The sequence below is a fragment of the Trichechus manatus genome, unplaced genomic scaffold, assembly GCF_000243295.1.
Source record: "Trichechus manatus latirostris isolate Lorelei unplaced genomic scaffold, TriManLat1.0 scaffold00001, whole genome shotgun sequence".
In the NCBI taxonomy this organism is placed as follows: domain Eukaryota; kingdom Metazoa; phylum Chordata; class Mammalia; order Sirenia; family Trichechidae; genus Trichechus; species Trichechus manatus.
In genome coordinates, this window is record NW_004443937.1 from 25,816,188 (window position 1) to 25,842,027 (window position 25,840).

Below are 25,840 nucleotides of genomic sequence, written 5' to 3' on the forward strand. Positions count from 1 at the left end.
ACCCTTCCCTGGCTGCCTGGTGCCCACGCTGTGCCCCTTGGAGGCTAGGGCCACTCGGGGAGACTTCCATACATGACTTCCAGCCCCAACCCTGGAACAGACACACCTCCAGAAACCAGACAGAGGGTGCAGGGGTTGTCCAGGGCAGCATATGAAAGGTGGGCTGGGATCTCTGCCCTGGCTTGGGAACTGTAGGGGCTGCTGAGGTGGGGTCTGCAGGCATGTCCACTCACTAGGCACCAGGAATCACCACCCGGCATCTATCTACCATTTTACTCACCCTCCCCCCTTGAACACTCCCCACCACAGTCTTGGGCCACTTATGAGGCCTAGAATGGCACAGCCCCTCAGCCTGACCCCCTGAGGACCGACCCAACTGGATCACCACCCCATGCTTTGGCCTGAAAAAGCTTCTTGCTCATGCCCGAAGGTTGGTGCCTCTGCTGGCCCTCCCTGCCCCTCACCTCCAGCTCATACTGCCTGCTCTTCTCCATGGACACAGCATCCAGGAAGTGCCCCCCATCTCCAATGAGCCCTTATCCCCACCCCCAATAAGGTAGGTAAGGGGCCATGAGGCGCAGGACAACAAACTTGCATAGGCAGTGAGCCCAGCCCTGGCCGCCCTTCCATGTGGCCGGCAGGGGTAAGGACCTGTCCAAAGGCCTGGTGCTCCCACAGAGCTCCATGTGGTGTGACCTGCTTGGAACAGTGGTGAAAGAGGCACAGGCCAGGTCCTAAGGGGCCGCTGGGCCAAGCTGAGCAGCAAGGATTGCCATGGATGCTGGGGAGCGATTGGAAGGTCTAAGAGGGAGAGCAACAAGGTCTGAGCAATGTTTAGAAGGGTCTCTGCTCCAGAGTGGGGAAGAGGTAGCCTTGCAGGAGGCAGGTGGCCAGGCCAGGAACTGGTGATGGCGGCAGGAGGCACTGTCGTCAGGAAGGACCCTGGATGAGGTGCTAGCTGGGGGAAGGAGACCTAAGCAGCACAGGTCCTCATCCCCCTCCCCAGGGACCCCTGAGCCTCCCTCTTTGGGGCCTGGGCTTACACATCAGCTCAGCTCAGAGCCATGGGAGCCCCAGACCACTGGCCCTCCAGGCCAAGTCATCCTGCCCACCCCAGAGGCAGGGTCACCAAGACCCAGAGCTGACTGGGACCCAGGACCCCATCTCCCAGCCCAGCCTCCTCCCTCAGGAGGTTTCTGAAGCAAGCAGCCCGTGAGGGCCACTCACCCTGAAACTTCAGACTGGCACCCCCACGGCACAGCTCTCTCCTCCTCAGAGTGAGCACCCCCAGGATAGGATTGAGCTTTTCCCTCAGCCTGGCACCCTCAGGACTGGGTCATGCCTCACTCCTCAGACTGGCTGTCCCCCAAGATAGAGGTGAGCCTCTCCTCTCACTGGGTCCCTCTCAGGACAGGGGTGTGCTCACCCCTCAGACTGGATACCCCCAGGACATGGCTGAGCCTCCTCCCTCAGACTGAGTGCTCCCCAGGGCAGAGCTGGGCCTCTCTTCTCAGACTGCGCACCCTCGAGGACAGGGCTGTGTCTCCCCCCTCAGACTTGTCACACTTTCCCTTCACACTGGATCCCCCAAGATTGGGCTGTGCATCCACTTTGGACTAAACGCCCCTAGGACATGCTGGGCCTACTTTCCTAGGTTTGGTGCCACCAGGCTGGGCCAGGACTCCGATATCCAATTGGGCATCTCCTAGATGAGGTCTAGCCCTCCCTCCTTAGAATATTTGCACCCAGGCAGGGCCAAGCCTCCCTCTTTAGACTGGGTGCCATTTCCCCCCTCAGATTGAATGTCCCAGTGCAGGACTGCGCCTCTGCCATCCATCTGTGCCCCCTAGGCCAGGACCAGGTCTCTCCCTCTACCAGGCCTCTCCCTGCTCAGAGAGGCCCCTGAGCCCCACCTGGGCCATCCAGGTGTTGGCAGAGGAAGTAAGAGCCCTCAGAGGGCCTGGCAGGCAGTCAGGACCCTGTTTGCCTTGAGCAGGAGCTGGAGCCAGGTGGTCACTTCTCCCTTCAAGGCCCCATGGCCCAGCCAAGCCACAGGGAACACGTAAACACCAGCCGAGCCGGCCTGCAGGTAGGCAGGAAGGAGGGCACCGAGAGACCCCGACTCCTCAGCCTCCTTGGCCATAGCATCCAGGCACCTCGTGTGCTGCTCTGGACCCCAAGTCAGGCCAGTGAGGCATCCAGGACCAGCTCCCACATGTCTTGGGTGTGTGGACAGGCCTGTCTCTCTCTGGCCTGTCCTTCTGAGCCAAGGCTGGAGGAAGGACCTCTGAAGACCCTCAGAAAGAATGTACCCTCCTGGGGGCCCCTGCTCAGCCCTCAGGCAAGGCCGAGTCTCAAGGGGAAGCCGGGCGGGTCTGGGGCTCCCAGCTCAGGGTGGGGTCTATGGGGTCGGTATTGAAGAGAGGGCTCCAGTTGAGAACAATGGATGAACCTGGCCTGCCACCCTTCAGCCCCACCACCCTTCAAGCCCCACCCTGGGGAGGTGTCCAAGGGAGAGCACACTCAGGAGGCTGAGTCCTCTAGAAGTTCTAGAGGGCGTGACCTGGCTCCAGGGCTCTGTGGGAACACAGCCCTGCTCTGGGGGTTTGAGAGGGTCCTGGCTCTGTCCTGGGGGGCATCCGAAAGGGTCCTGGCCATGCCCTGGGTGTTGGAGGAAACATGGTCTGGCTGTGAGGACTGCAGTTAGGGGGTGCTGGGGGAGTGAGGCTTGCTGCTCAGCTCTGGCACATAGGCTGGGTTGGGTCCAGCTTCTTGGCCTGATGCCTCCTCAGCCAACTCCAGGAGAAGGAGCCCAGACTGAGGCTGCCACGGCCAACTGCAACAGGTCTTAGCAGGACTGGTCCTGCCAGGCCAGAAGGGGCAGAGGAGGGGCCCTGGCTGGCTCCCTGTGTATGCTGTGTGACCCCAGGCAAGCCACCTTCCCTCTCTGAGCCTCAGCTTCTCCTCTAAGGTCAAGCCCCTGCCCAGTCTGGCATGTTTGGGGCTTACTACTACACCCTGCTTTCCCACGGGCTCCCAGGTTGACTTTTGGCTGCCTCATTGGGGCCCCTATCCTTCCCCTGAGCAGGCTTGAGACTCTTAGGACCCAAGGTCGGGACAATATTCCCGAGTGACAGGTTCCCTCCTACCTCTGAGTCATGGCCACGTAGGGAGTCGAGACCAGGGGATCCTGGCAGGACGAAGGCTGGTGGGTGTGGATTCTGTGCAGATCCTCCTTGTCCAGGGTCTGGGCGTCAACTCCCACAACATGGCTTTGGGCAGGAGAAAGGGCCAGGGTCTGGGAGGCAGGAGACCTGGATTCCAGGCCTGGTCCGGTCCTCGAGATTCACAGGTTCGTTCTAATTGCCAACCATCCATCTGTGGGGGAGGGGAGGGGAGGTGGAGCCCCTTCATGTTCCCACATTAATTATGCAGGTACTGTTCTGGCCCCTCCCCAACTCAGGTCTCAGTTTTGGTGGGGGTAAGGAGGCATGTCTCAATTCTCCTCCAAAGTCTCCTTGGTTGGAGGCTTTTCGGTTCTGCCGGTCATGGTCAAAGATAGCCACTGGGAGGCTGGGACATCACCAGGGTCTCTGGTGAAAAGTTCTGCAGACAAGGGGTCCCATGGGGCTCTCGCTGGCTTTACGTTCTGATGGCAGGGACGCAGGGGCAAGGCCAGGCTGGGCAGATATGGTTCTGGGGCATGGGAGGGTGGGCTCTTGACCACCCATCTCAAGCCCCCTTCTCAGCTCCTCAGTGCCCGTGGCTCCAAATTCCCCTAACAGTCCCCGGCCCATGACACCCTTCATAGCTGCTCACCTCCCCCACCCCCATACTGTGTGCTCCAGTCAGCCCAGAACAGCTTGTCCTTCCTAGGGACCCTCTGCCCCGGCACGCTCTTCCTGCTCCTGCACTATAAGAGTCAGCCTTGGCCTGGACCACACCCTGGCTCTGCCCAGAGCCACACTGACAGGCTACCTGCCCCCAGCACGCTCACTCACGTCAGCAAGATAGAAGGTGCGTTGTATGCCTGAGTCTACATCTGTGTCTTTACGTCTGTCTATGTGTATGTGTTTATTTGTATTTATGTTTGTAAACGTGTGTGTCTGTACACATGTCTATCTCTGTATGGCCGTTTTGTGCCTCTTTGTATGTGCGTCTATATGTTTGTTTACCTGTGTGAGTCTGTTTGTGGTTCTATTTGTAAGCGTACCTGGGTCTGTATGTCTGTGTGTCCATGTGTGTATGTGCATATAGTGTCTATTTGTATGTGTCTGTGTCTTTTGGTGTGTCTCTGTGTGTGACTATGTGTGTGTGTCAGTGTGTCTATCTGTATTTGTATGTGCGTGCCTGTTTGTGTGTGTCTGTGCGGACGCGAGGTCTGAGAACGCCGCCTGTGGGTGGAATTTGGCCCACGGACATGTTTGGTTTGGCCCTCACAGTATTTTCAACATCTCGAGCCAACATTTAAAAATCAGGGTATTTCACATAAAAATTCAGCTTTCCAGCTTCTCTTAAAAATTCAGAAGCTCTGGCAGCCCTGGACCTGCACTCCCATGAGGCCACACTCCCCAGAGCTGCGCAGGGGCTGCCTCGTCCTTTCGCTCGCCACAGCCTCACTCACTCCTCTCACCCACCATGCCTTGAGGACGAACGCATTTGTGACCCCAAAGCATGTGGTCACAACTGGGTGTGAGCCTGGCTATTGGGAAGTGTGGGTGAGTGTGTGTATGTGTGTGCATGAGGCGAGTATGAGGGGGTGTGCGTGTGAATGTGTGTGTGCGAGACAAGGCATGTGTATGGGGGTGCACAAGAGTGTGAATGAGCATGACTGTGCACGTGGGCATGTGGGGCAAGTGTGTGTGTGTGTGCGAGGCAAATCTGTGCCCCGCATGCCACACACATCTCAATCTGTGTGAGGACTGCAGGCATGTGCACGTGTATGAGTCCGTGTGGGGGTACATGTGTGTGAATGCATGAGTGTGTGCATGGGGGGTGCGTGGCCGTGTTCGTGGCCCTGTGGAGCATGTGGGCCACTGCGGTCTGGCATGCTGTGCACAGGGGCCTCTTCCGGCCTTTGAGGGAGAATCGGGTTCCCGGCTTCTGGCTGCGCTGCCTTGTGGGATTTATTTCTGTCTCCGTGCCCACCGGAGGCCTGAGTAATGGGAACATTTAAAGAAAACCAGTAAATACATACAGAAGGGGCAGGCTGGCCAGGAAATTCAGCCCAGACGCCCCTGCCCAGCCATGGCTGCCAGAGCCCCTGATGCCAGGCCTGGGGGAAGGAGTGGCCTCCAGGACACAGCACACACTCCACCCTGCTCTCCCACTGCCCACTTCTGCCCGTGCGGCCCCATCTGGTGAGTAAGCCTCGTATGCCACCTGGATGGCCCCTGGGTCAATGCTGGGGAGCTTGGCTCCAAGCAGATGCTCAGAACAGGCTCAGGGGATGCCACCTCAGACCTGACCCAGGGGCCACGGGGGCCTGACCCTGTAGGGGAGCCCATTCCCCAGCCAAGCTACAGTGGGCCTGCACCCAGGGGATTCAGTCCACATAGCCTCATGCACATGCATATTCTCCCGCAGCTCAAGGCAGGGTGAGGACCCCACACACCCCAGAATGCCTGGAATATGAGGAGGTTCTGCATGTGGTGGGGGAAGGGGGGATTGCTGCTCTCTCCAGGACCGGGCCCCCACTGCTCTGGGCTTCAGGTGACCTGAACCCCACTCTCGGGATCACCTCTGATGATTGACTGGCCACTAAACAAATGGCATAAGCCCCATGGCAAAGAGTTTTGTAAAGGTGTTTGCTTTACAGAAGACCTGCTGGTGGCCATGGGAAAAGCAGGCTTCGCGAACCTAAGTTCCTGCAGGGACCCCGGTCTGTGTCTCCTGCTGCCCCCCAGTGGCCGTGTACAGACACAGCTTTGTGGAGATTCTTGCCCGTGTCTCTTGGCTGAGTAAACTCTGGGGCCCTCAAAATCCCAAATCCCCACCACTCACTACGCCCCACAGTGATGCTCAGCCAGACGGTTTTGGGGGAAGCAAGGTCTTTCAGACTGGTCGGAGGGGAAGGGCTCAGCTCCAGGCACATACCCGGAATTCCCCCGGAAGGTCAGCTCCAGATTCACAGCCACACCACAGCACCTGGAACAGTGCCCAGCACAAGGTTTCCCAGCACAAGGTAGGTGTTCAGGAAGCACGTTGAGTTAATGGCTGAATCTCTCGGCTCCTGTGGGGGTGGGTAGTGCTGCAGCAGGTCCCGGATGAGACTCAGGGCCCAGGGAGAGGCAGCCTGAAGGTGAGTGGGCATCGCACATGCTGGAGCCTTGAATGTGTTGAACAGCAGCATGGAGCCCCCACCCTCCATGAGGTGGGAGTGGAACGCCCTGTGCTTGGGGCTGGACAGGCAGAGTCCACTGAAACAGACTTGCCTAAACTGGCCGCCTCTACACACGTGGCCTGCAGCCCACTGGGCTAGACAGCAGTTTTCCCTTGTAACTTTAGGGGCTGTGCCTGTCCCTGACTCCTAACCTCACTGTCGTACAAGACCCTGCATGGGCCTGGATGCCTGCTGGCCCCTGGGGACCCATCCCTACAATCCTAGGTGCAACCTCTTCCCAGCCCTCTTGCTGTTGCTGCTCTAATCCAGAAGCATGGAGCCTGGGTCTCCGGGAACAGCGTCTGTCCTCTGCCAGGAAAGGGGCATCATGGTGTTGCAGAACATCCCAGGCCTGACACCTCTCCCGAGTGGATCCAGAGGTCAGACATCCTGGAGGATTCCGAGCAAGAAGGGGTCTGGAATGTTGGGAGACCAGTCAACACTGTCTTGGAGAAGTGCCTGGTGAGCTGGGCAATGGTGGCACACTAGGGCTCCAGCCACAGAGCTGGCGCTGCCCCCTACTGCCCTGTCTTCTCAGCCCTACGATGAAGGAGATGCTAGCACCTAAGAGTACCCCCACCCCCTGCAACAAGATCAAGACTTAACCCACTTTGACTAATCCCAAACTACCCCCACCTCATCTTCCATAAGACTGTGATCCAGATTCCAGAATGCTTGTTTTGTCTTATTTTTAAACACAGAATTTTTTTTTTTACTCATTTTAATTTACTAACATGCTTTGCTAGTTTTTTTGCTCATCATTTACATTTTAAAAAGAACTTTTTATTTTGGAATAATTAGATTCACAGTAAGTTACAAAGATAATACAGAGAGCTTCCATGTACCCTTCATCCAGTTTCCCCCAGTGGTTACATCTTACATAACTAGAGTATAATATCAAAACCAGGAACTTGACATTGGCATGTGTATGTCTATTGGTACGTCTATTCCATTTTATCGAATGTGTAGATTCATATAACCACCACTGTAATCAAGATACAGAACTATTTCATCACAAGGATCTCTTTTGAACTCCCCTTTATAGTCACAGCCACCTCTCTCCACACCCCCACAGCCCCTGGTAACCACTAATCTATTCTCCATCTCTATAATGTTGTCATTTCAAGAATGTTCTAGAAATTGAACATACAGTATGTGACTTATTTTCCACTCAGCATAATGCCCTTGAGATCCATCCAACCTGTTGTGTGTATCAACAGTTTGTTCCTTTTTATTGCTTAGTATCCCGTGTTATGGTGCCACAGTTTGCTTAGCCAGTCGCCTTTTGAGGCCATTTTGGTGTTTTTTGTTTTTGTTTTTCCTAGTTGTCTGTTGATTACAAATAAAGCTGCTATGAACACTGGTGCACAGGTTTTTGTGTAGATGTAAGTTTTTATTTCTCTGGGATAAATGCCAGAAGTATGACTGCTGTGTTGTATGGTAAATGTTTGGTTTTCTTAACAAACTGTCAAACTAATTTCCAGGGTGATGGTGCCATCTTACAGTCAATATACAAGAGATCCAGTTTCTCTGCGTCCTTGCCAGCATTAGGTATCGTCACTATTTCTCATTTTAGCTGTTCTATAAGTGGTTACTGACATTTCATTGTGGTCTTTAATTTGCATTTCTCTAACGGCTAGTCATGCTGAACATCATTTCATGCGCTTACTTGCCATCTATAGAGAGAGCCTCTTCAGTGAAATGCCTCTTTACATCTTTTGCCCATTTTCTAATTGGATTTTTTTTTAACTGTTGAATTTTTAAAGTTCTTTATATACTTTCCCTATGCAGCAGTTCTACTCTGTCTTATAGGGTCGCTATGCATCAGAATCAGCTAGAAGGCAAAGGTCTGGTTTTTGGTTTTTTATATATTTTAGGTATCAATCTTTTGTCACATATGTGGTTTACAAATATTTTCTCAGTCTGTAGCTTGTCTTTTTATTCTCTCAACAGGGTTTTTCTCAGAGCAAAAGCTTTGATTTTAAGATAAATTTATTGATTTTTTTTTCTTTATGGATTTTGCTTTTGGTCTTCTAAGAACTCTTTACCAAGTCCTAGGTTCTGAAGACTTTCTCCTATGTTTTCTTCTAGAGGTTTTGTAGTTTTGCTTTTACATTTTTACATTATGATCCATTCTGAGTTAATTTTTGTATAACATCTGAGGGTTAGTTTGAGGTTTATTTTTTTGGCTATGGATATCCAATTCCTCAAACATAATTTGTTGAAAAAACTATTCTTCTTCCATTAAATTGCTTTTATGTCGTTGTAAAAAATCAGTTGGCTATACTCATATCGGGCTACTTCTGGGTTCTCTCTTCTGTTTCACTGATTTATGTGACTGTCTCTCTGTCAATACCACACAGCCTTGATTACTATAAGTCTTGAAATGGACAGTGATTTTCCCAGCTTTCTTCTTCTAGTTCAAAATTGTTTTATTCTAATTCCTTTGCCTTTCTATATAAATTTTAGAACAATCTCATCTATATCTAGGAAAAAAAGTCTTATTGGGATTTTGATAGTAATTGCATTAAATGTATCTACCTGGGAAGTATTGATATCTGTACTATGTCGTCTTTCAATCTACGAACATGGGTGAGCTCTCCATTTGTTTTGATCTTCTTTATTCCATTAGTGTTTTATAGTTTTCAGCATACACATCCTGTACATGTTTTGTTAGATTTATACCCAAGTTTTCTGTTTTTTTGAGCAATTATAAATGGTATTGCCCTTTAAATTTTGGTCTCTACATGTTCATTTCTAGCAACTGATTTTTTTATGTTGATCTTGTATCCTGTCACCTTGATGAACTAACTTATTGGTTCCAATTTTCTTGTAGACTCCTTGGGGTTTTCTATGTAAGCTATCAAGTAATCTGCAAATAGAAAGTTTTATTTCTTCCTTTCTGATCTGTATGCCTTTTATTTCCTTTTATTCACTTACTGAGCTGGCTAGGATTTCCAGTATTATGTTCAGTAGCAGTGGTGAGAGTGGGCATCCTTGTCTTGTTTTTGATCTTAGGGGGAAGTATTCAGTCCTTCACCATTAAGTATGATGTTAGCTATAGGTTTTTAAAATAGATGTTCCTTATTAAGTTGAGGAAGTTTCCCTCTATTCCTTATTTTTTGAGAGTTATCACGAATGGGTATTGAATTTTGTCAAATAATTTTCTGCATCAATTGATAACATTATGTGATTATTCTTTAGCCTATTAATGGGATGGATTAAATTGATTAATATTGAACAAGCTTTGTATCCCATTGGTCATGATGCATAAATCCTTTTAGATATCGCTGAATTCTATTTGCTGGTATTTTGCTGAGGATTTTTGTGTCTATTCCGTGAGAAATGACATGTGCAAAGACCTGGAGATAGAAAACCAAAAGGGAAGAACACACTCCGCATTTCTCAAGCTAAAAGAACTGAAGAAAAAATTCAAGCCTCGACTTGTAATATGGAAGGATTCTAGGGGAAAATATTAAATGACGCAGGAAGCAGCAAAAGAAGATGGAAGGAATACAAAGAATCACTATACCAAAAAGAATTGGTCGACGTTCAACCATTTCAGGAGGTAGCATATGATCAGGAACCGATGGTACTGAAGGAAGAAGTCCAAGCTGCACTGAAGGCATTGGTGAAAAACAAGGCTCCAGGAATTGACGGAATATCGATTGAGACGTTTCAACAAACAGATGCAGCGCTGGAAGGGCTCACTCGTCTATGCCAAGAAATTTGGAAGACAACTACCTGGCCAACCTACTGGAAGAGATCTATATTTATGCCTATTCCCAAGAAAGGTGATCCAATCGAATGCGGAAGTTATCGAACAATATCATTACTATCACACACAAGTAAAATTTTGCTGAAGATCACTCAAAAGTGGCTGCAGCAGTACATCAACACAGAACTAACAGAAATTCAAGCCGGATTCAAAAGAGGATGTGGAACCAGGGATATCATCACTGATGTCAGCTGGATCCTAGCTGAAAGCAGAGAATACCAGAAAGATGTTTACCTGTGTTTAATTGACTATGCTAAGGCATTTGACTGTGTGGATCATAACAAATTATGGATAACATTACGAAGAATGGGAATTCCAGAACACTTAACTGTGCTCATGAGGAACCTGTACACAGATCAAGAGGCCGTCATTTGAACAAGGGGATACTGCGTGGTTTAAAGTCAGGAAAGTTGTGCATCACGGCTGTATCCTTTCACCATACCTATTCAATCTGTATGCTGAGCAAATAATCCGAGAAGCTGGACTATATGAAGAAGAATGGGGTATTAGGATTGGAGGAAGACTCTACCCACATGACATAACCTTGCTTGCTGCAAGTGAAGAGGACTTGAAGCACTTACTGAAGAAGATCAAAGACCACAGCCTTCAGTAAGGATTACACTTCAACATAAAGAAAACAAAAATCTTCACAAGTGGACCAATAAGCAACATCAAGATAAACAGAGAAAAGATTAAGGTTGTCAAGGATTTCATTTTACTTGGATCCACAATCAACACCCATGGAAGCAGCAGTCAAGAAATCAAAAGACGCATTGCTTTGGGTAAACCTGCTGCAAAAGACCTCTTTAAAGCGTTGAAAAGCAAAGATGTCACCTTGAAGACTCAGGTGCGCCTGACTCAAACCATGGTGTTTTCAATCGCCCCATATGCATGTGAAAGCTGAACAATAAGGAAGATCAAAGAATCGACGCCTGTGAATTATGGTGTTGGTGAAGAATACTGAATATACCTTGGACTGCCAAAAGAATGAAGACATCTGTCTTGGAACAAGTACAACCAGAATGCTCCGCAGAAGCAAGGATGGAGAGACTACGTCTCACATACTTCGGACATGTTGTCAGGAGGGATCAGTCCCTGGAGAAGGGCATCTTGCTTGGTGAAATGGAGGGTCAGCAAAAAAGAGGAAGACCCTCAACAAGATGTATTGACACAGTGGCTGCAACAATGGACTCAAGCATAACAAAGATCATGAGGATGGCACAGGACCGGGCAGTGTTTCGTTCTGTTGTACCTAGGGTCGCTATGAGTCGGAACTGACTTGATAGCACCTAACAACAACCATGAGAGATACTGATCTCTCATTTTTTTTATACGCTTTGTCTGGTTTTACTATAACACTGGCCTCATAAGATGAATGAAAAAGTGTTCCCTCTTCTATTTTCTAGAAGAGATTGTGTAGAATTTGTGTTGATTTTTCTTTAAAGGTTTGGTAGAGTTCCCCAGTGAAACCATCTGGGTTTGGAGATTTTTTTCCAGTTTTAAAATGATGAATTCAATAGCCTTAAAATTTACAGAATTTCGTATTATCTATTTCCTCTTAGGTGAGTTGTGGTACTTAGTGCTTTTCAAGAAATTGGCCCATTTCATCTTTTAATAATTATTTACGGTATTCTCTTTTTGTCCTTTTGATGTCTGTAGGGTCATGATATCCCTGTTTCATTCCTGGTATTTGTTATTTCTGTCTTCTTTTTTTCTTTGACACTCCTGCTAGAGGTTTGTCATGTGTATTGAACTTTCCAATGTTTACCAGTTTCTTTGCTTACCATTTTTTACTGCATCCTGTGGCAGGCACTGCTGGCTGTCATCCCAGCATTCTTTCTACTCTTCTCCTTTCTCATGGGACCTCAATTTCTATTATGGTGGCAATGTGCCCAGCTTAAAATATCTTTACTCCTCACATATCTTTGCAGCTAGGAATGGCCCTGTGACACAGTAATGGCAGATCAGATGGGGCTTGCCTGTTCCTTTTGCTACCCCTCCCCACCTATACTTCAAACCTGGGGGTGCAGAGGTCACCACGAGGAGCCAAGGACGGCAGCTGGGGAGACAGAAGGGATTCACATCCCTGGTAACCTCAAGGAACAACTGCAGCAACCTGGACTTGCTAACACAGTAACAATAAACCACTTCTTGTTTAAGAGGCCGTTTGTGGTGACTGCCAAATGTAGTCCCGATTCTCACACAACCCACAGCCCCCTCCTGCCCATATCCTGTTCTTGCTGCAAAGTACTCTTTAGTAGTTCTTCCAGCAATGATCAGTGTGCAGTAAACGCTTAGTGTTATAAGCCTGAAAATGGCTCTCCTACCCTTATTCTTTATAATTGAGCAGATTGACACGTTTCCTTAGCACTTACGAAAGGCTGTTTTCTGGTATGTATTGTTGACAAAAAGTGAAACTCATTTCTTTGTAGGTAACGTCTTTTCTTTTTCACATAGCTTGTATGCTTCTTCTATTTATCCTCAATGTTCTAATGTCAACCATTGTCGTGAAACCGCAGACATGGCCTTTTTTTTTTTTTTTTTTAATTCCACTTCATATTCAGTGACTTTAGGTTGTGAAGCCTGGAAATTTCTCTCTAAAAAACCGTATGTGTGAAACTCAGCATATATACAAAAGTGTATAAAAATAAATGTTTAGAGAGTAAAATGAATTCCCATCACTCAAGCCAAGAAAAAGAACATTATCAAAACCTCAAAGACCTCTTGTGGGGCCCTCTCCAAAGCTAACTTCAAGCCTGATGTTGGTCACCACCTTGCTTTTTTGCGCCAACTTGATCACCCATGTGTGAATCCTTAGAGAGTATACTGTTTACTCTGCCTGTTTTGGAATGTCATACAAACGGCTCATACTCTATTTTTTCTGTGACTTGCTTCTTTCAAGAGCTATCCATGTTGTACATAGCTATAGCTCATTTCACTGCTATAGAATATTCTACTGTAAAAATTACCACAACTTATTACCACATCTAATTTTGATGTTTGTGTGTGCGCATGTGCTACTATGAGCAATGCTTCTGTATTTCTGTACTTGTATCCTGGTGTACACGTTCAACAGTTCTCTAGGACACCAAGAGTGGAATTGCTGGGTCACAGTGTGCACGTACTTCACTTTTCCAGAGTGGCTGCACCCGTTAACGTTCCCATGCGCACTGGGTGAGAGGCCCCATTGCTTCACAACACACCACTGTCCCTTGTCTGACATTACCCAGCCACCTCAGCTTTCTTTTGTTGTGTCTGTGCTTAATAGAGTGTTTTCAATCTCTGTCAATCTTTCTGTCTGGGCTTAGGTTTCTCTTTTAAACAGCATCAAACTGAGTTAAAAAAAAAAAAAAGATCAATCAGTCTAGTACATTGATTGTAATTATTGACATAATCAGATTCATTTATTTGTCCCACCTTTTCTTTTTCTCTGCCTTCTTTTGGATAATTATTTCTCATTTCTTTCTTCTCTGCCCCTCCCACCCCTCCACTCCCTCAGCTGGTTTGGAGGGTGCACACTCTGTTTCTCTCCTTTCAGGGATACCCTAGAAATGTCAGCCTGCCTACATACCAGAGTCTGAATCAGGGTCTTTTCCCTCTTCCCGAGTGTCTTCAAAAAAAACCCCAAACCCACTGCCATGGAGTCTCGAGTTGACTCTGACTCATAGCAACTCTATAGGACAGAAAAGAACTATCTCATAGGGTTTCCAAGGAGCTGGTGGATTCAAACCGCTGACCTTTAGGTTAGCAGCCAAGCTCTTAACCACTGTGCCACCAGGGATCCGAGTAAGCGTCTTACAGGCCAATCACCGCCCATCCCCTCTAGACTTACATACTATTGTTGTTATGTTTCTAAGTGTCCCTTGCTTTTCTTTTACTCCACAAAACATTTTTCTTTTATAGGGTTAATGCCTATTTAAATTTACACATTCTCTTCATTCCTTCTTATATCTCAGACTTTCCATCTCAGATTGTGTTCCTTCAGTCTGAAGATACCCTTTAGAAACTTTTTTTTTGAAGAATGCTTATTTCATTTTTTTAAAAAACAGCTTCAAGATGTAATTCACATACCATACAATTCACCCATTTAAAGTGTACAATTCAATGGCTTTTAATATATTCACAGATTTGTGCAACCATCTCCACAGTGAATTTCTGAACATTTTATTGCCCAAACTAGAATTTCTTTTAGTAAGATTATGCTGGTGGCAAAAGCCCTGGTTTTCTTGTACTTGAAAGATACTTTCTCTGGGTATAAAATTCTAAGCTGACAGTTTTCTTTTAGCACATGGAAAGTATCATTCCAATAATAATGGTTGCCAGTTGAATCGTCTTTCAGTTCAACTGTTGCCCCTTGAAAGGTAGTATGTCTTTTCTCCCTAACTAATTTTAAGATCTTTTCTTGCTCTTTGTGTTTTGCAATTTCATTATAATGTGTTTAGGTATGTGGTGGTTTTAAAACATGTCCACAAATTCTTTGATAGCTCTGCCTTCAAGGGTGGAGCCTAATTCTTCTCCATTTGAGTGCGGTTTGGATGTAGTGACTCACTTCTAACAACAGAACGTGGCAGACTATCCCTTCCAGACTCAGGTCATAAAAGGCTCTGACGCTTCCTCCTTGCTCTTATTCATTGTGGGGGAAACCAGCTGCTATGCTGTGAGAACACTCAAGTAAGCCCTATGGAGAGGTCCATGTGGCAAGGATTGGAGCCCTCCAGCCAACAGCTATGCGAGTGAGCCATCTTGGAAGCACAGCCTCCAGCCCCAGCCAAGCCTTCAGATGACTGCAGCTCCAACTGACATCTTAACTGCAACCACATGAGACCCTGAGCTAGAACTACCCAGGCTAAGCTGCTCCTTAATTCCTGACCCAAAGAAACTGAAATACTGTTTTAAGTCAATGAGTTTTGTTACACAGAAATTGATGATTAATACAAGGTAAAAAATTTTAAGTAAATTTGCTCATTGAGCTTTAATAAACATATAAAAAAATTACACAAATCCTATGTATACAGTTCCCTGAATATTCACAAAATATATCTAATTAATCACCACCCAGATAAAAAATCAGAACATTTCTTTTAATTTGTCCTGCTTCAGATTCACTGCCCTTTGTGAATCTGTGAATTGGTGATTTACTAAATTCTGGGAAGTTCTCAATCACTGTTTTTCCAATATTGTCTCTGCCCCATTTTTACTTTTTCCTCCTAGAATTCCAATCACATGCTATGCTGGATCTTCTCACTCTATCCCCTCCCATGTTTCTCAGTCTCTTGTTCATATTATTGATATTTATCTGCTGGGCTGCATTCTGGGTAATTTTCTTCAGATCTAGCTTCCCACTGTCTCTTCAGCTGTGCCTAACCCACACAGTGCTTTAAATTCCTATAATATTTTTTTATTTCCAGAACATCAGTTTGATTCTTTTGCTAACCTATTCCTAATCTCAAGACTCTTTTACTTCTTAAAACATTTTTAAACATTTAAATGCTATGACTGATAATCCTCATGTCTGAACTCTTTGCAAGTCTGATTCTATTTGTTATTTTTGATGTCCTCTCCTCTTGGTGCTTTGTTTATCTGGTGAATTTTTCTGGAAGCTGCTCATTTTTCTTGAAGTTTATCAGTGAGAAGTCCTTGAGGACTGAGATGAATAAAGGTTCAACTGAGTCAGATGTCCACTTTAAATTCCTGGCTTGAGGTTTTTCATGTGCAAACTCACAGGTGGGCTGGCTTGTGAACACAATTTCTCAAGGGAGACCCTTTTTCACTCCACTAAGTGGCAAGGTCCAATTTTCCTCTGGGATGCCAGGAGAGCAGATTTATATTTATCCACACAGGATGCAGCCCCTTGGAGTCCCAGCTTTATGGACGGCTCTCCTACTAGACCCTCATTTTGCATACGTCTTGAGTTGTCCTGACCCTGGCCATCGAGGACCCCAAAAACCAATGTTCAAGTTTACCCGGTTTGTCAAATACCCTCAAGGCAAAGGCCAGACCACGGCATTTTGCTGCCTCTTACCTTTTTGCCAAAGTAGTCCTTACTTACCAGCTCATTGCTGCATTTAAAAAGTTTTCGTTGTTGTTATTTAGCTGTTTGCAAAGGGAGGATCAGTTCAAGCACCTATTTTACCATGGCGCCAGTAACAACAGTAGTCAGCCAATACTTCTTCAAGTACCTTCTCTCTCTGGCTTTCTTTTCCTGGAAAGAAAGCTACTGTCACACTTCTCAATCTACCCCTTCTCTCCCTCTCTCACCTTTTGGATGACCTTCTCAGCTTTAACTTCCAACTCATTAATTCCTTCTTTGACTAAGTTATTATTTAACTCTTCTAAAGAGTTTATTTTAATGACCATATTCTTTACTTCTAAGATTCCTAATTAGTTCTTTATTATATCTAATCCCTGTTCTTGAGTTATGGGGGCCAGTCTCTCTTTTATTTCTCTGATCATAAAACAAATGCTCATTTTAAAGCCTTTTAGGATGTTACTGTTTCAATTTCCTCAGGTATAAATTCTCCCACTTGTTGGGCTGTTAGATTTTTGTTTAAGGCACTGGATTTTCTCACGTGCTTTGTAATTTTTGTTTGACAGCCCATCGTCCACGGCAGGTTTTTTTTCTCTTTCGTTATAGGAAAGTTTCAGGAGCCCTTGTGGTGCAGTGGTTAAGTGTTCGGCTGCTAACCAAAAGGTCAGCAGTTCACATCCACCAGCCGCTCCTTGGAAACCCTATGGGGCAGTTCTACTCTGTCCTATAGGGTCACTATGAATCGGAATCAACTCGACAGCAACGGGTTTGGGTTTTTTTTGTTTTTGTTTCTTTTTGTTTATGGGAAAGTTGTAGGACACCTAGGATTTTGTCATGGATTGAGTTGTGTCCCCCAAAAGTGTCTGTCAGCTTGGCTGGGTCATGATTCCCAGTATCATATGACTGTGTTATCTGATGTGATTTCCTTATGTGTTGTAAATTCTATCACCGTGATGAGGTTATACTGATGAGGCTGACAAGATTAGTGTCTTAATGCAATCTCTTTTGAGATATAAAAGAGAGAAGCGAGCAGAGACACATGGGAACCTCATACCACCAAGAAAGCAGTGCCGAAAGCAGAGCGCATCCTTTGGACCTGAGGTTCCTGAGCAGAGAAGCTCCCAGACCAAAGGAAGATTAATGACACAGACCTTCCTCCAGAGCTGACGGAGAAAGCATTCCCCTGGAGCTGACACCCTGAATTTGGACTTGTAGCCTACTGGACTGTGACAGAATAAACTTCTCTTTGCTAAATCCATCCACTTGTGGTATTTCTGTTAGAGCAACACTAGATGACTGAGACAGATTTTGGTACTGGGAGTGGGGTGCTGCTCTAACAGATACCTAAAATGTAGAAGTGGTTTTGAAACTGTTGAGTGGATACAGGTGCAGCAGTGGCAGAGGACCAGCCATGGCAGAGAAACTGCAGCAGCAAAGAAGGGGCAGCGACAGAGAACCAGCAGCAGCAGAATCAGGACACCAGCCCAAGATGGTGCTGGAGCCGACCCACAGAGCGAGAGAGCTGACTGCCTGTGCGCTGGAGGCTTCCTGGAGGAGTGGGGTGCCTTCGGTTACTTATCTGTGGAGTTCGGCTTGCTGACCCACAGAGCAAGGGAGCTGAGTTCCTGTGTGCAGGAGGCTTCCTGGAGGAGTGGGGTGCTTCCAGGCACTTAATCAGTAGAGCTACCAAGCTTTGGAACACTTGCCCCAGTAGGGCAGATGCGGGCGTGAGGCCCGAGGGCCAAAAGGCCACAGGAAGAAGCTGAAGAGACAAGGAACACAACAAGCCGAGCTGCCTCAGTCTCAAAACGTATGGCCAAGACCTCTGGGGTTTCAAAGGGTGGAGCCATGGCCCCTGGTGTTTCTAAGGCTGGAGCTGTCACTCCGATGGACTAGGAGAATGGTGTGCCTAAAGCCGAGGGAGCAGAGTTGCTGTCCCAGTGGGCCTGGAAGGCAGAGCTGAAGCCCAGGGCCGAGGGGCCTCCACTCAGAAGCCGGAGACTGTGGCCAATACCTACAGTCCGGAGGGCAGGGCTATTGTGTAAATTGTCTCAGAGAACAGAGGATTCTTTTCAAAGCCTTGAGGGCTAATGTAATGTGTTCTGCTGACTTGCTTGGTGCTTGTTATCCCTTCTTCTCTTCCAGTTTCTTCCATTTGTAATGGAAATGTCTAGCTTGTGCCTGTTCTGCCACTGTACCATTGGAAGCAGATTATCTTATATTCTAGATTTCACAGATGAAGAGGGATTTTTGGAATCTGGACTTGGAGTTAAGAATTTTGCCATGATATGAGATATTTTGCATGTTGCAAGGACATGAATTTTTGGGCGCCAAAGGGTGGAGTGTCATGGATTGAGTTGTATCCCCGAAAAATGTCTGTCAGCTTGGCTGGGTCATGATTCCCAGTATTGTATGATTGTGTTATCTGATGTGATTTCCTTATGTGTTGTAAATTCTGTCACTGTGATGAGGTTATCCTGATGAGGTTGACAAGATTAATGTCTTAATGCAATCTCTTGAGATATAAAAGAGAGAAGCAAGCAGAGACACATGGGAACCTCATACCACCAAGAAAGCAGTGCCGAAAGCAGAGCGCATCCTTTGGACCTGAGGTTCCTGCGCAGAGAAGCTCCCAGACCAAAGGAAGATTAATGACACAGACCTTCCTCCAGAGCTGACAGAAAAAGACTTCCCCCGGAGCTGAAGCCCTGAATTTGGACTTGTAGCCTACTGGACTGTGACAGAATAAACTTCTCTTTGCTAAATCCATCCACTCATGGTATTTCTGTTAGAGCAGCACTACATGACTGAGACAGGTTTTACACTCAGAAGCAGACCATTAACTCTCTAGGATCTCATACTATAGGAATAAGCCTACTCCAGTCCCAGAGCTGGTGGTAAGTGGGAGCCTAGCTGTCAGTCACCAGGTGTCTGGGTCCCTCCTTTGTTTACAACTGCAATCCCAGGTGCAGACCCCAGCTGTGCAGAGGCAGCCTGGCTCCAGTTCTGACATCTGTGAGCGTGCTTGGTCCTTGTCCCTTGTGTGAGTTAGAGTCCTGGCTTTGTCCCATTATTGCTCCTTGTAGCGGCCAGCCACCTACAACTTCAGACCTCACTCACAGCTACAAGTTTCTGCTCCTTTTCTACACGGGAAATCACCTTCTGAGAGTAGCTGAATAATAAAGCATTTTATTGACTGTGTGAGTGTGTTGGTCTCTGTGCATGCACTCACTCCACCTCCCTGACCCAAGTCCTCAGCATTGTCCACGAGAGCTGGGCCACTGTGTGCCTGGAACACAGCACAGAGGGAAAAACATATGGGATGACTTGCTGGATGGAGGACTCAGGTACTCCCTCTGCTCCACAATCCCCCCTTCCCACCCCAAATGGCCCAGACGATGAGCTTGCTTCATCTCTGGACTCACTGGGATGGAATGTCCAGGTCTGTGCCTGAAGGCTTTCTGGACACCACACACTATACTGTCAAAGGTGGACAGTGACCGATGGTGAAAACTGTGGAAATGGGGGTGAAGCACACACCCTTCTGAAGCACTTCACACAGAAGCTTTGCTTATAAAGAGGCTGGGGGAAGGAGGGGTGGTAATGGCAGGAGCAGGAGGCTTAAGGGGAAACCCTGAATGAAATGCAAGCATGTAGCCATCCTGGAGGAGATGAAATTCCAACTGGCTACGGGAATCTGGAGCCAGAGACGATGTGGGCAGTCAGTCGCCCTGGAGAGTCGGCTACACAAAGGGGGCTACTGGGCCTAAAGACAGAAGCTCGGGGGCCCAGGAATCAAGATCGCAACTGAAACCCAGACAACATCCTAGTCTGTACCAGAATATGTCACTCCTCCCCGGTATGGGGCCCTGTCCCAGGAAGACACAGTCTGACTGGCTGAAATGGGGAGAGGGGCTGCGTACAACTGGGCAGGGTGGAAAAAGGACAGTGCAGCAGGCCTCAAATCTAGAGCAGCATGGAGTTGAGGCCTGCCAGGGCACAGGGCATCCCCTTCACAGGTCCAGCTTCTTCCTTTTCCCCTTCACTGTGAGGGGCTCCACAGGGGAACAGAGTGGGAACATCTCTAGGCTATTCCACAGACCACTGCAAGGCCTAGGCCAGACTGTCTCTGTCATCTAAGGGTTCTGAGATAACCACTGCTGACCAAGGTCCAGCCAGGACCCGGACTCAGAAGGTCAGCCCAGGGCCCTCCTCACTCCTCCAGCCTCAACAGGCCCCGCCCAACAGAGGGCTTACTCGTATTAAGCACTGCCTCTGCCCTGGCTGGAGCCCTGGGGGCTCAGTGGTTAAGCATTCAGCTGCTAACCAAAAGGTAGACAGTTTGAATCCACCACATGCTCCTTGGAAACCCTATGGGGCAGTTCTACTCTGTTCTATAGGGTCGCTACGAGTTGGAATCGATTCAACGGCAATGGGTTTCATTTTTTTTTTTCATTTTCTGTCCTGTCTTGGGACCCAAACCCATAGCATCCCCAGGGCCCAGGAAAAATTAGATAAGTTTCTGCTATACACAGGGGTTTACTTGTCTCTATTTCCAGATATAAAAAAGTTCAAAATACATACACATGTATATACACAGGCACACCCAGAGTCACTGCTGGCTCTGCCCCTGCTCAGAGTGGTAGGGACCACCCAGGAGGCAAGGAGCTGACCTCACCCCCTGATGAGGCAGGCAGTCACTGCTCTGAAGCCAAACCGGAGCTGATGGCAAGCCCAGCCCACCCCTGCCCACCTACAGGGCTGGCCTGACAGGTGGGTCGGGGGACAGGGCACACCTCAGTCGGAGTCGCAGGCCTCCTGTTCGGCGGTGGCGTCCACTGCAGAGGCCAGGCTGTCGTCCTGGCCTTTTAGTCTCTCCCCTGGGAGAAAGGGCAGACAGGGTGGGTAGGGAGGGGCTCTGTGCTTGGCCACCACCCAGAGGACAGGGACTCGCCTTGCCCAGACCTGCACTTACGGATCAGCTCAGCGATGGCCCTTTGCGTCCGCTTTTCTAGCTTCTCCAGCTTCTTGGCCACATCTCTCTTAAGGTCCCTGGAGCAGGGAGGTGGGGGGAAACCAGAGGCTAAAGGCTGGCCTGAGTGTGGCTTTGGCTCTCTCCCCACCTGCACGAGGAATCTCATTAGCTGGCCTGAGGTGGTGCCCTGGGGAAGAGGCCAGGATGCTCCTCTCTCTCCCTGTCTGCACCCTCAGGAACCCAGCATCGGCCATCTTCTCGTTCTCACTGAGGCAGGGGACTGGCACCACAGCCCCACTTAACACAAGGGGCTGAGCCAAGGTGTGCAAGGGTGCATGCTTCCCTGGGGAGCCTCTTGTCTGGTCCCCTCAGTCACCATCAGGGAGCCTACCTTCCCTGGGCCACTGTGGGCCTTGCTCCTCCGCTAGCCACATGCTCGCCTCTGCCACCACAGGCCTCCAGAAGGGCACATGCACTCAGTCTGTTCTCTCTGGCTCTGGGTTTCTTAGGACACATGGCCCGTGCTTTTGTTTCATCAAACTAAAACACCCTCAGCTGGTGCTGTACTTGACAGTGTTAAGCTTCTCAGAATTACAGGCCAGAGGGATCTGACCCCTATCTCTGGCCCAAGGAAGAGTTAATAAAAAGATCCTCCCAGCCCACATGGCCCCTCTCACACTCTTTCTAGGCTCACAGGGGAACTGGAGAAGGATGAGCACCCTCATTTCACAGATGAGGAAACTGGCGCCAGAGGGGAGCAGGCAGAACTGGGACAGAAACTCATGTCTGCCCTTCCCACCATCCTGCCTCCACCCTGTGGATCTATGGGGGCAAAGGTCCAGGCTTGCTCAAATGGGGTTTTCTGGGATAGGGCAGGTCCTCATACTTCCAGAAAGAGCTTCCTGAGGGGATGGCCTCTCTCCCCTCTGCCTGAACCCCTTCCCCATGGCCAGCCCCTTCTGGCCTTTCAGATCTTGGCGTTCATGCCATCCCCCATCACTTCCCTCTCATCAATCCATTTATGTCCTTCTCAGCACTTATTTCAGAGTAATTATCTTGTGCAGCTACACGTCTATACCGTCAGTCCCCCCACTGTGAGGGTGGGAAGAGCCTGGCCTGAGGCCCATGCCTGGCACTATGAAGCCCCCAGTCAGCCTGCACCAGTCCTGCACGGGCAACACTCACCAATCAGGCTTCCGGGGGGCAAGGTTGGCCAGGTCCTGGAGGGAGGAGACATATGTCAGGGCCAGAGGGGCCTGACCCCAGGGGAAGTGGGAAGGCAGGAGACAGAGTTGAGAAAATGAGGAAGAGGGAGGAGGAAGAAGAAGGAAAGGAAGCAGGGAGGTGGGAAGGGAATAAAGAAGTGGAGAGAAGGAAGGAGGACAGAGGAAGAGCAGTTGGGGAAGGGGGAAAGGGCTTACAGAGGCAGTGAGGGATAACAGGGACCGCCCCTAGGCACTTACCACTTCCTCAATGACAGGCTCTGGCTTGGCGGCCTCCAGCTGCTCTTTCACCTTCTCTTCCACTAGAGGGGGCAAGACAACAACGGAGGCCTTTCGGAAAGGAGCTGCACACTCCACAGCCATACTGAGGCCACATGGGAGGGGAGCAGGGGGCTGGGTGCCTTTGCCTCCACCTCTCCCCTCAGCCCCTAACCAGCCAGAGGTGAATGCCCCTGCAAAGGCTACTCTAGAGGAGGGGCCTGGGTTTCCCAGATGAGGGCAATCCCTTGGGGTGAGGTAGAGATGGCAGGAGGCACTCAGCTGGAGTAGACAGAGCCCTGACCTCCAGTCAGGAAGCATGGACGCTGATGCCACTCTCGGCCTCAGACTCCCCAAGTATAAACAAGAGGGTTGCCCGGATATATCCAAAGTTGTATGGTTTTGTGAAGCGCCTTGTGGACTGGCTTTTCCTGGGCTCTGAGGGGGTCCTCTGGGCCTTGGGCTGGCCCTGGCCAAAGGTGGCTTTTCCTCTCCACTCTCAGGTATGTGCTCTCAGGATACGGCCACCTCCTCACTCCACCCCACTGCTGCACAGCGGGCCTCTGGGCAGTCTGAGCAAGAGGGCCCCGCTCCTGTGGACACAGAGGGGGTCTGGCAGGGCACTAACAACAAGTCTGGGCTCTGTGAGCTCTCCCAACTCAGTCGCACTATGCTCCCTCAGGGTCCTCCGTGCCCTGCCTCACCTCCCTCCAGCCACAGGGGTTGGCTCCAGGCTGCATCCTCACCCCGAGGCATCGGACCAGCTCCCTATTCCTTTCTCTGTCCTGCCTTATTGTCCCCCAGTGTGCCACTACCCCCACCACAATGGTGCCCAAAGCTTGAAGCAAGTCACCTGGTGTCATGGATTGAATTGTGTCCCCCCAAAATGTCTATCAGCTTGGCTGGGTCATGATTCCCAGTACTGTATGATTGTGTAATCTGATGTGATTTCCTTATGTGTTATAAACTCTATCACTATGATGAGGTTATACTGATGACGTCTACAAGACTGGATAGTGTCTTAAGCCAATCTCTTTTGAGATAAGAAAGACAGAAGCGAGCAGAGACACATGGGAACCTCACACCACCAAGAAAGAAGTGCTGGGAGCAGGGCGTGTCCTTTGGTCCTGAGGTTCCTGCACTGAGATGCTCCCAGACCAAAGGAAGACTGATGCATCACAAGGACCTTCCTCCAGAGCCGGCAGAGAGAGAAAGCCTTCTCCTGGAGCTGATGCCCTGCATTTGGACTTGTAGCCTACTGGACTGTGAGAGAATAAACTTCTCTTTGTTAAAGCCATCCACTTGTGGTATTTCTGTTAGAGCAGTGCTAGATGCCTAAGAGACCTGGGAAGCATATGAACCTCAGGGGTGGCAGAGGTGGGGAAGCAGACTGGGATGTGGCCAAATGGGAACTCTTATTTTTTTTACAAGGTAAATGTATTTATTCATTTATTACTTGTACAATTAGAAACAGATAACAAAAATAAAGCCTAAAAACTGAGAGCATCTCTGGGGCTGGGATCTACATGATTAAGAAGCTCTGTGGCACCTCTGGTGTGGACAGCTGTGGACAGGCCTGGGGCTAGTCTGACACTCCTGGTTGCTGTGCTGTTCCCCACACCACAGAGAGACTGTGCAGCCCCCTGGGCTGGCCCAGATGCTGCCCCTCATCCCACCGCTGGACCACCTCTCCCCATCATCTGTGTTCTGGTGCTGCCAAGCCTCAAGCCCAGTCTGCCTGCCCACTGCTCTGAGTGCCTGAATGGTCGGCCCCCGTCAGGGTCTCACTCTGACCTACCCAGGGCCCAAAGGACCCATTACCCTGCCCTGCTTCCTAAGGGTCCCAGAGCCACTTCCACTTCTCAGCCTGGAAGGCCGTCTGAGGGGTGTGGTCTCTCCTAGAGCCCCACATGGGCCCCTGGAAGGCCTCAAACTCAGGGCCTGAGCCCAGCAGAGTGGGCACGGCAGGTCTTCCCAGTGCCCTGAGAGCCTCTCTGCTGTCGTCAAGCCTATCTGTGCATCTGCTGTGAGGGTGACAGAGGGCTTCTTGGAGGCCCAATTTCCGGCCCTGGCACTGTCGGTTATTCTCTGAGGTGGATGCAGCTGACAGTGCCACAGCGGAGAGGCAGCCCACCTACCCGCAACTGGTTTGGCCTGGGGTACCCTCCTCTTCTTCAGGTCCTCATCCTCTGGGACATAGTTCCGCAGCCTGAGCTCCCTACAAGAGCAGAGAACAAGCAGAGGTGAAGTCAAGGGTGTGATATCATCTCATTCACCTCATACAACTTGCACATCTAAATGTGATTAACCCACATGAGCTGGTCACTTCCAACTCCCCTCTGGTCTCTCTACAGAAGGCCTGGTGAAGAGGGAAAAGTGTGGGAACAGAAGCATCATCAGGACAGGCCTCCCCCTCTGAGCCTCAGCCCCCCGCCCAATATGTCAATTAGCAGTTGGGCCGGCTGCTCTCGAAAGGCCCTGCCTGGATGATAGGATTTTGGTTCTCTCCCATTCGCTGGATGTCTCTCCTCAATCATCTCCACTTGACAGTTAAGACAACTGAGGGTCAGAGATGATGCCATTTTCCCAAGGTCACACAGCAGTGGTTGCAGGGTCTGACTCCAAGCCAGGCCTGCACTCCTGAGCTGAGTTACTCCTGAAAGAGGAGGTCAGTGATCCTGCCCCATCCCCCAAGCCCAGTCCCCTCCTCAGAGCCTTTGTGCCCTGGGGCCACTGCCAAGTAGTCCCTCAAATATGGATGGCAAGGGTCTAGGTGTGCTGGGTCAGGAGTGCGAGGTGGTGAGTGAGGAAGAGTGACACATGGACAGGCAGGCAAAGTACCTGCGGATTTCAGGCGGCACAGCTGCTTACAGCTAGTGGGGATGTGGAAGGACTCCAGGAGGAGGTGGCACCGGGCCCAAGGCCAGAGAAGACAGGGTCAAGGCACAAAGCAGACGAGAGGCTGACCCCACAGGACCCTAGGACTGCCGGGTGCGGCAGGCAAGGGTACGAGGACAGGCAGGATGGACTGCGAGGCTGGGAGAGCCTCGGGCCGCCTGGACAGTGTCAGAACTGCACAACCACCCTGGCAAGAGGTCCTTAAAATGCCGAGTCCAAGACCTCCGTGAAGGGGGAGGAGCCACGAGGGGCCAGAATCACAAGAGCCCACACGTGGGACCTGGGCCAGCAAGCATGT

General features: G+C 49.3%; 1 protein-coding gene across 1 annotated transcript in view; it reads right to left on the bottom strand.

The window, feature by feature from the left end:
• Nucleotides 1-13,503: 13,503 nt before the first annotated feature.
• CCDC12 (coiled-coil domain containing 12) overlaps nt 13,504-25,840 on the bottom strand; it is a 66,541-nt gene continuing 54,204 nt past the window's right edge. The window contains exons 4-9 of the mRNA XM_023726389.1: nt 24,783-24,862; nt 22,627-22,688; nt 22,349-22,383; nt 21,164-21,240; nt 20,985-21,068; nt 13,504-16,362 (exon numbers count right to left, since the gene is read on the bottom strand). Of these exons, the coding sequence (XP_023582157.1) occupies nt 20,986-21,068; nt 21,164-21,240; nt 22,349-22,383; nt 22,627-22,688; nt 24,783-24,862 (337 nt within the window). The 3' untranslated portion in view covers nt 13,504-16,362; nt 20,985. The remainder of the gene's footprint in view (nt 16,363-20,984; nt 21,069-21,163; nt 21,241-22,348; nt 22,384-22,626; nt 22,689-24,782; nt 24,863-25,840) is intronic.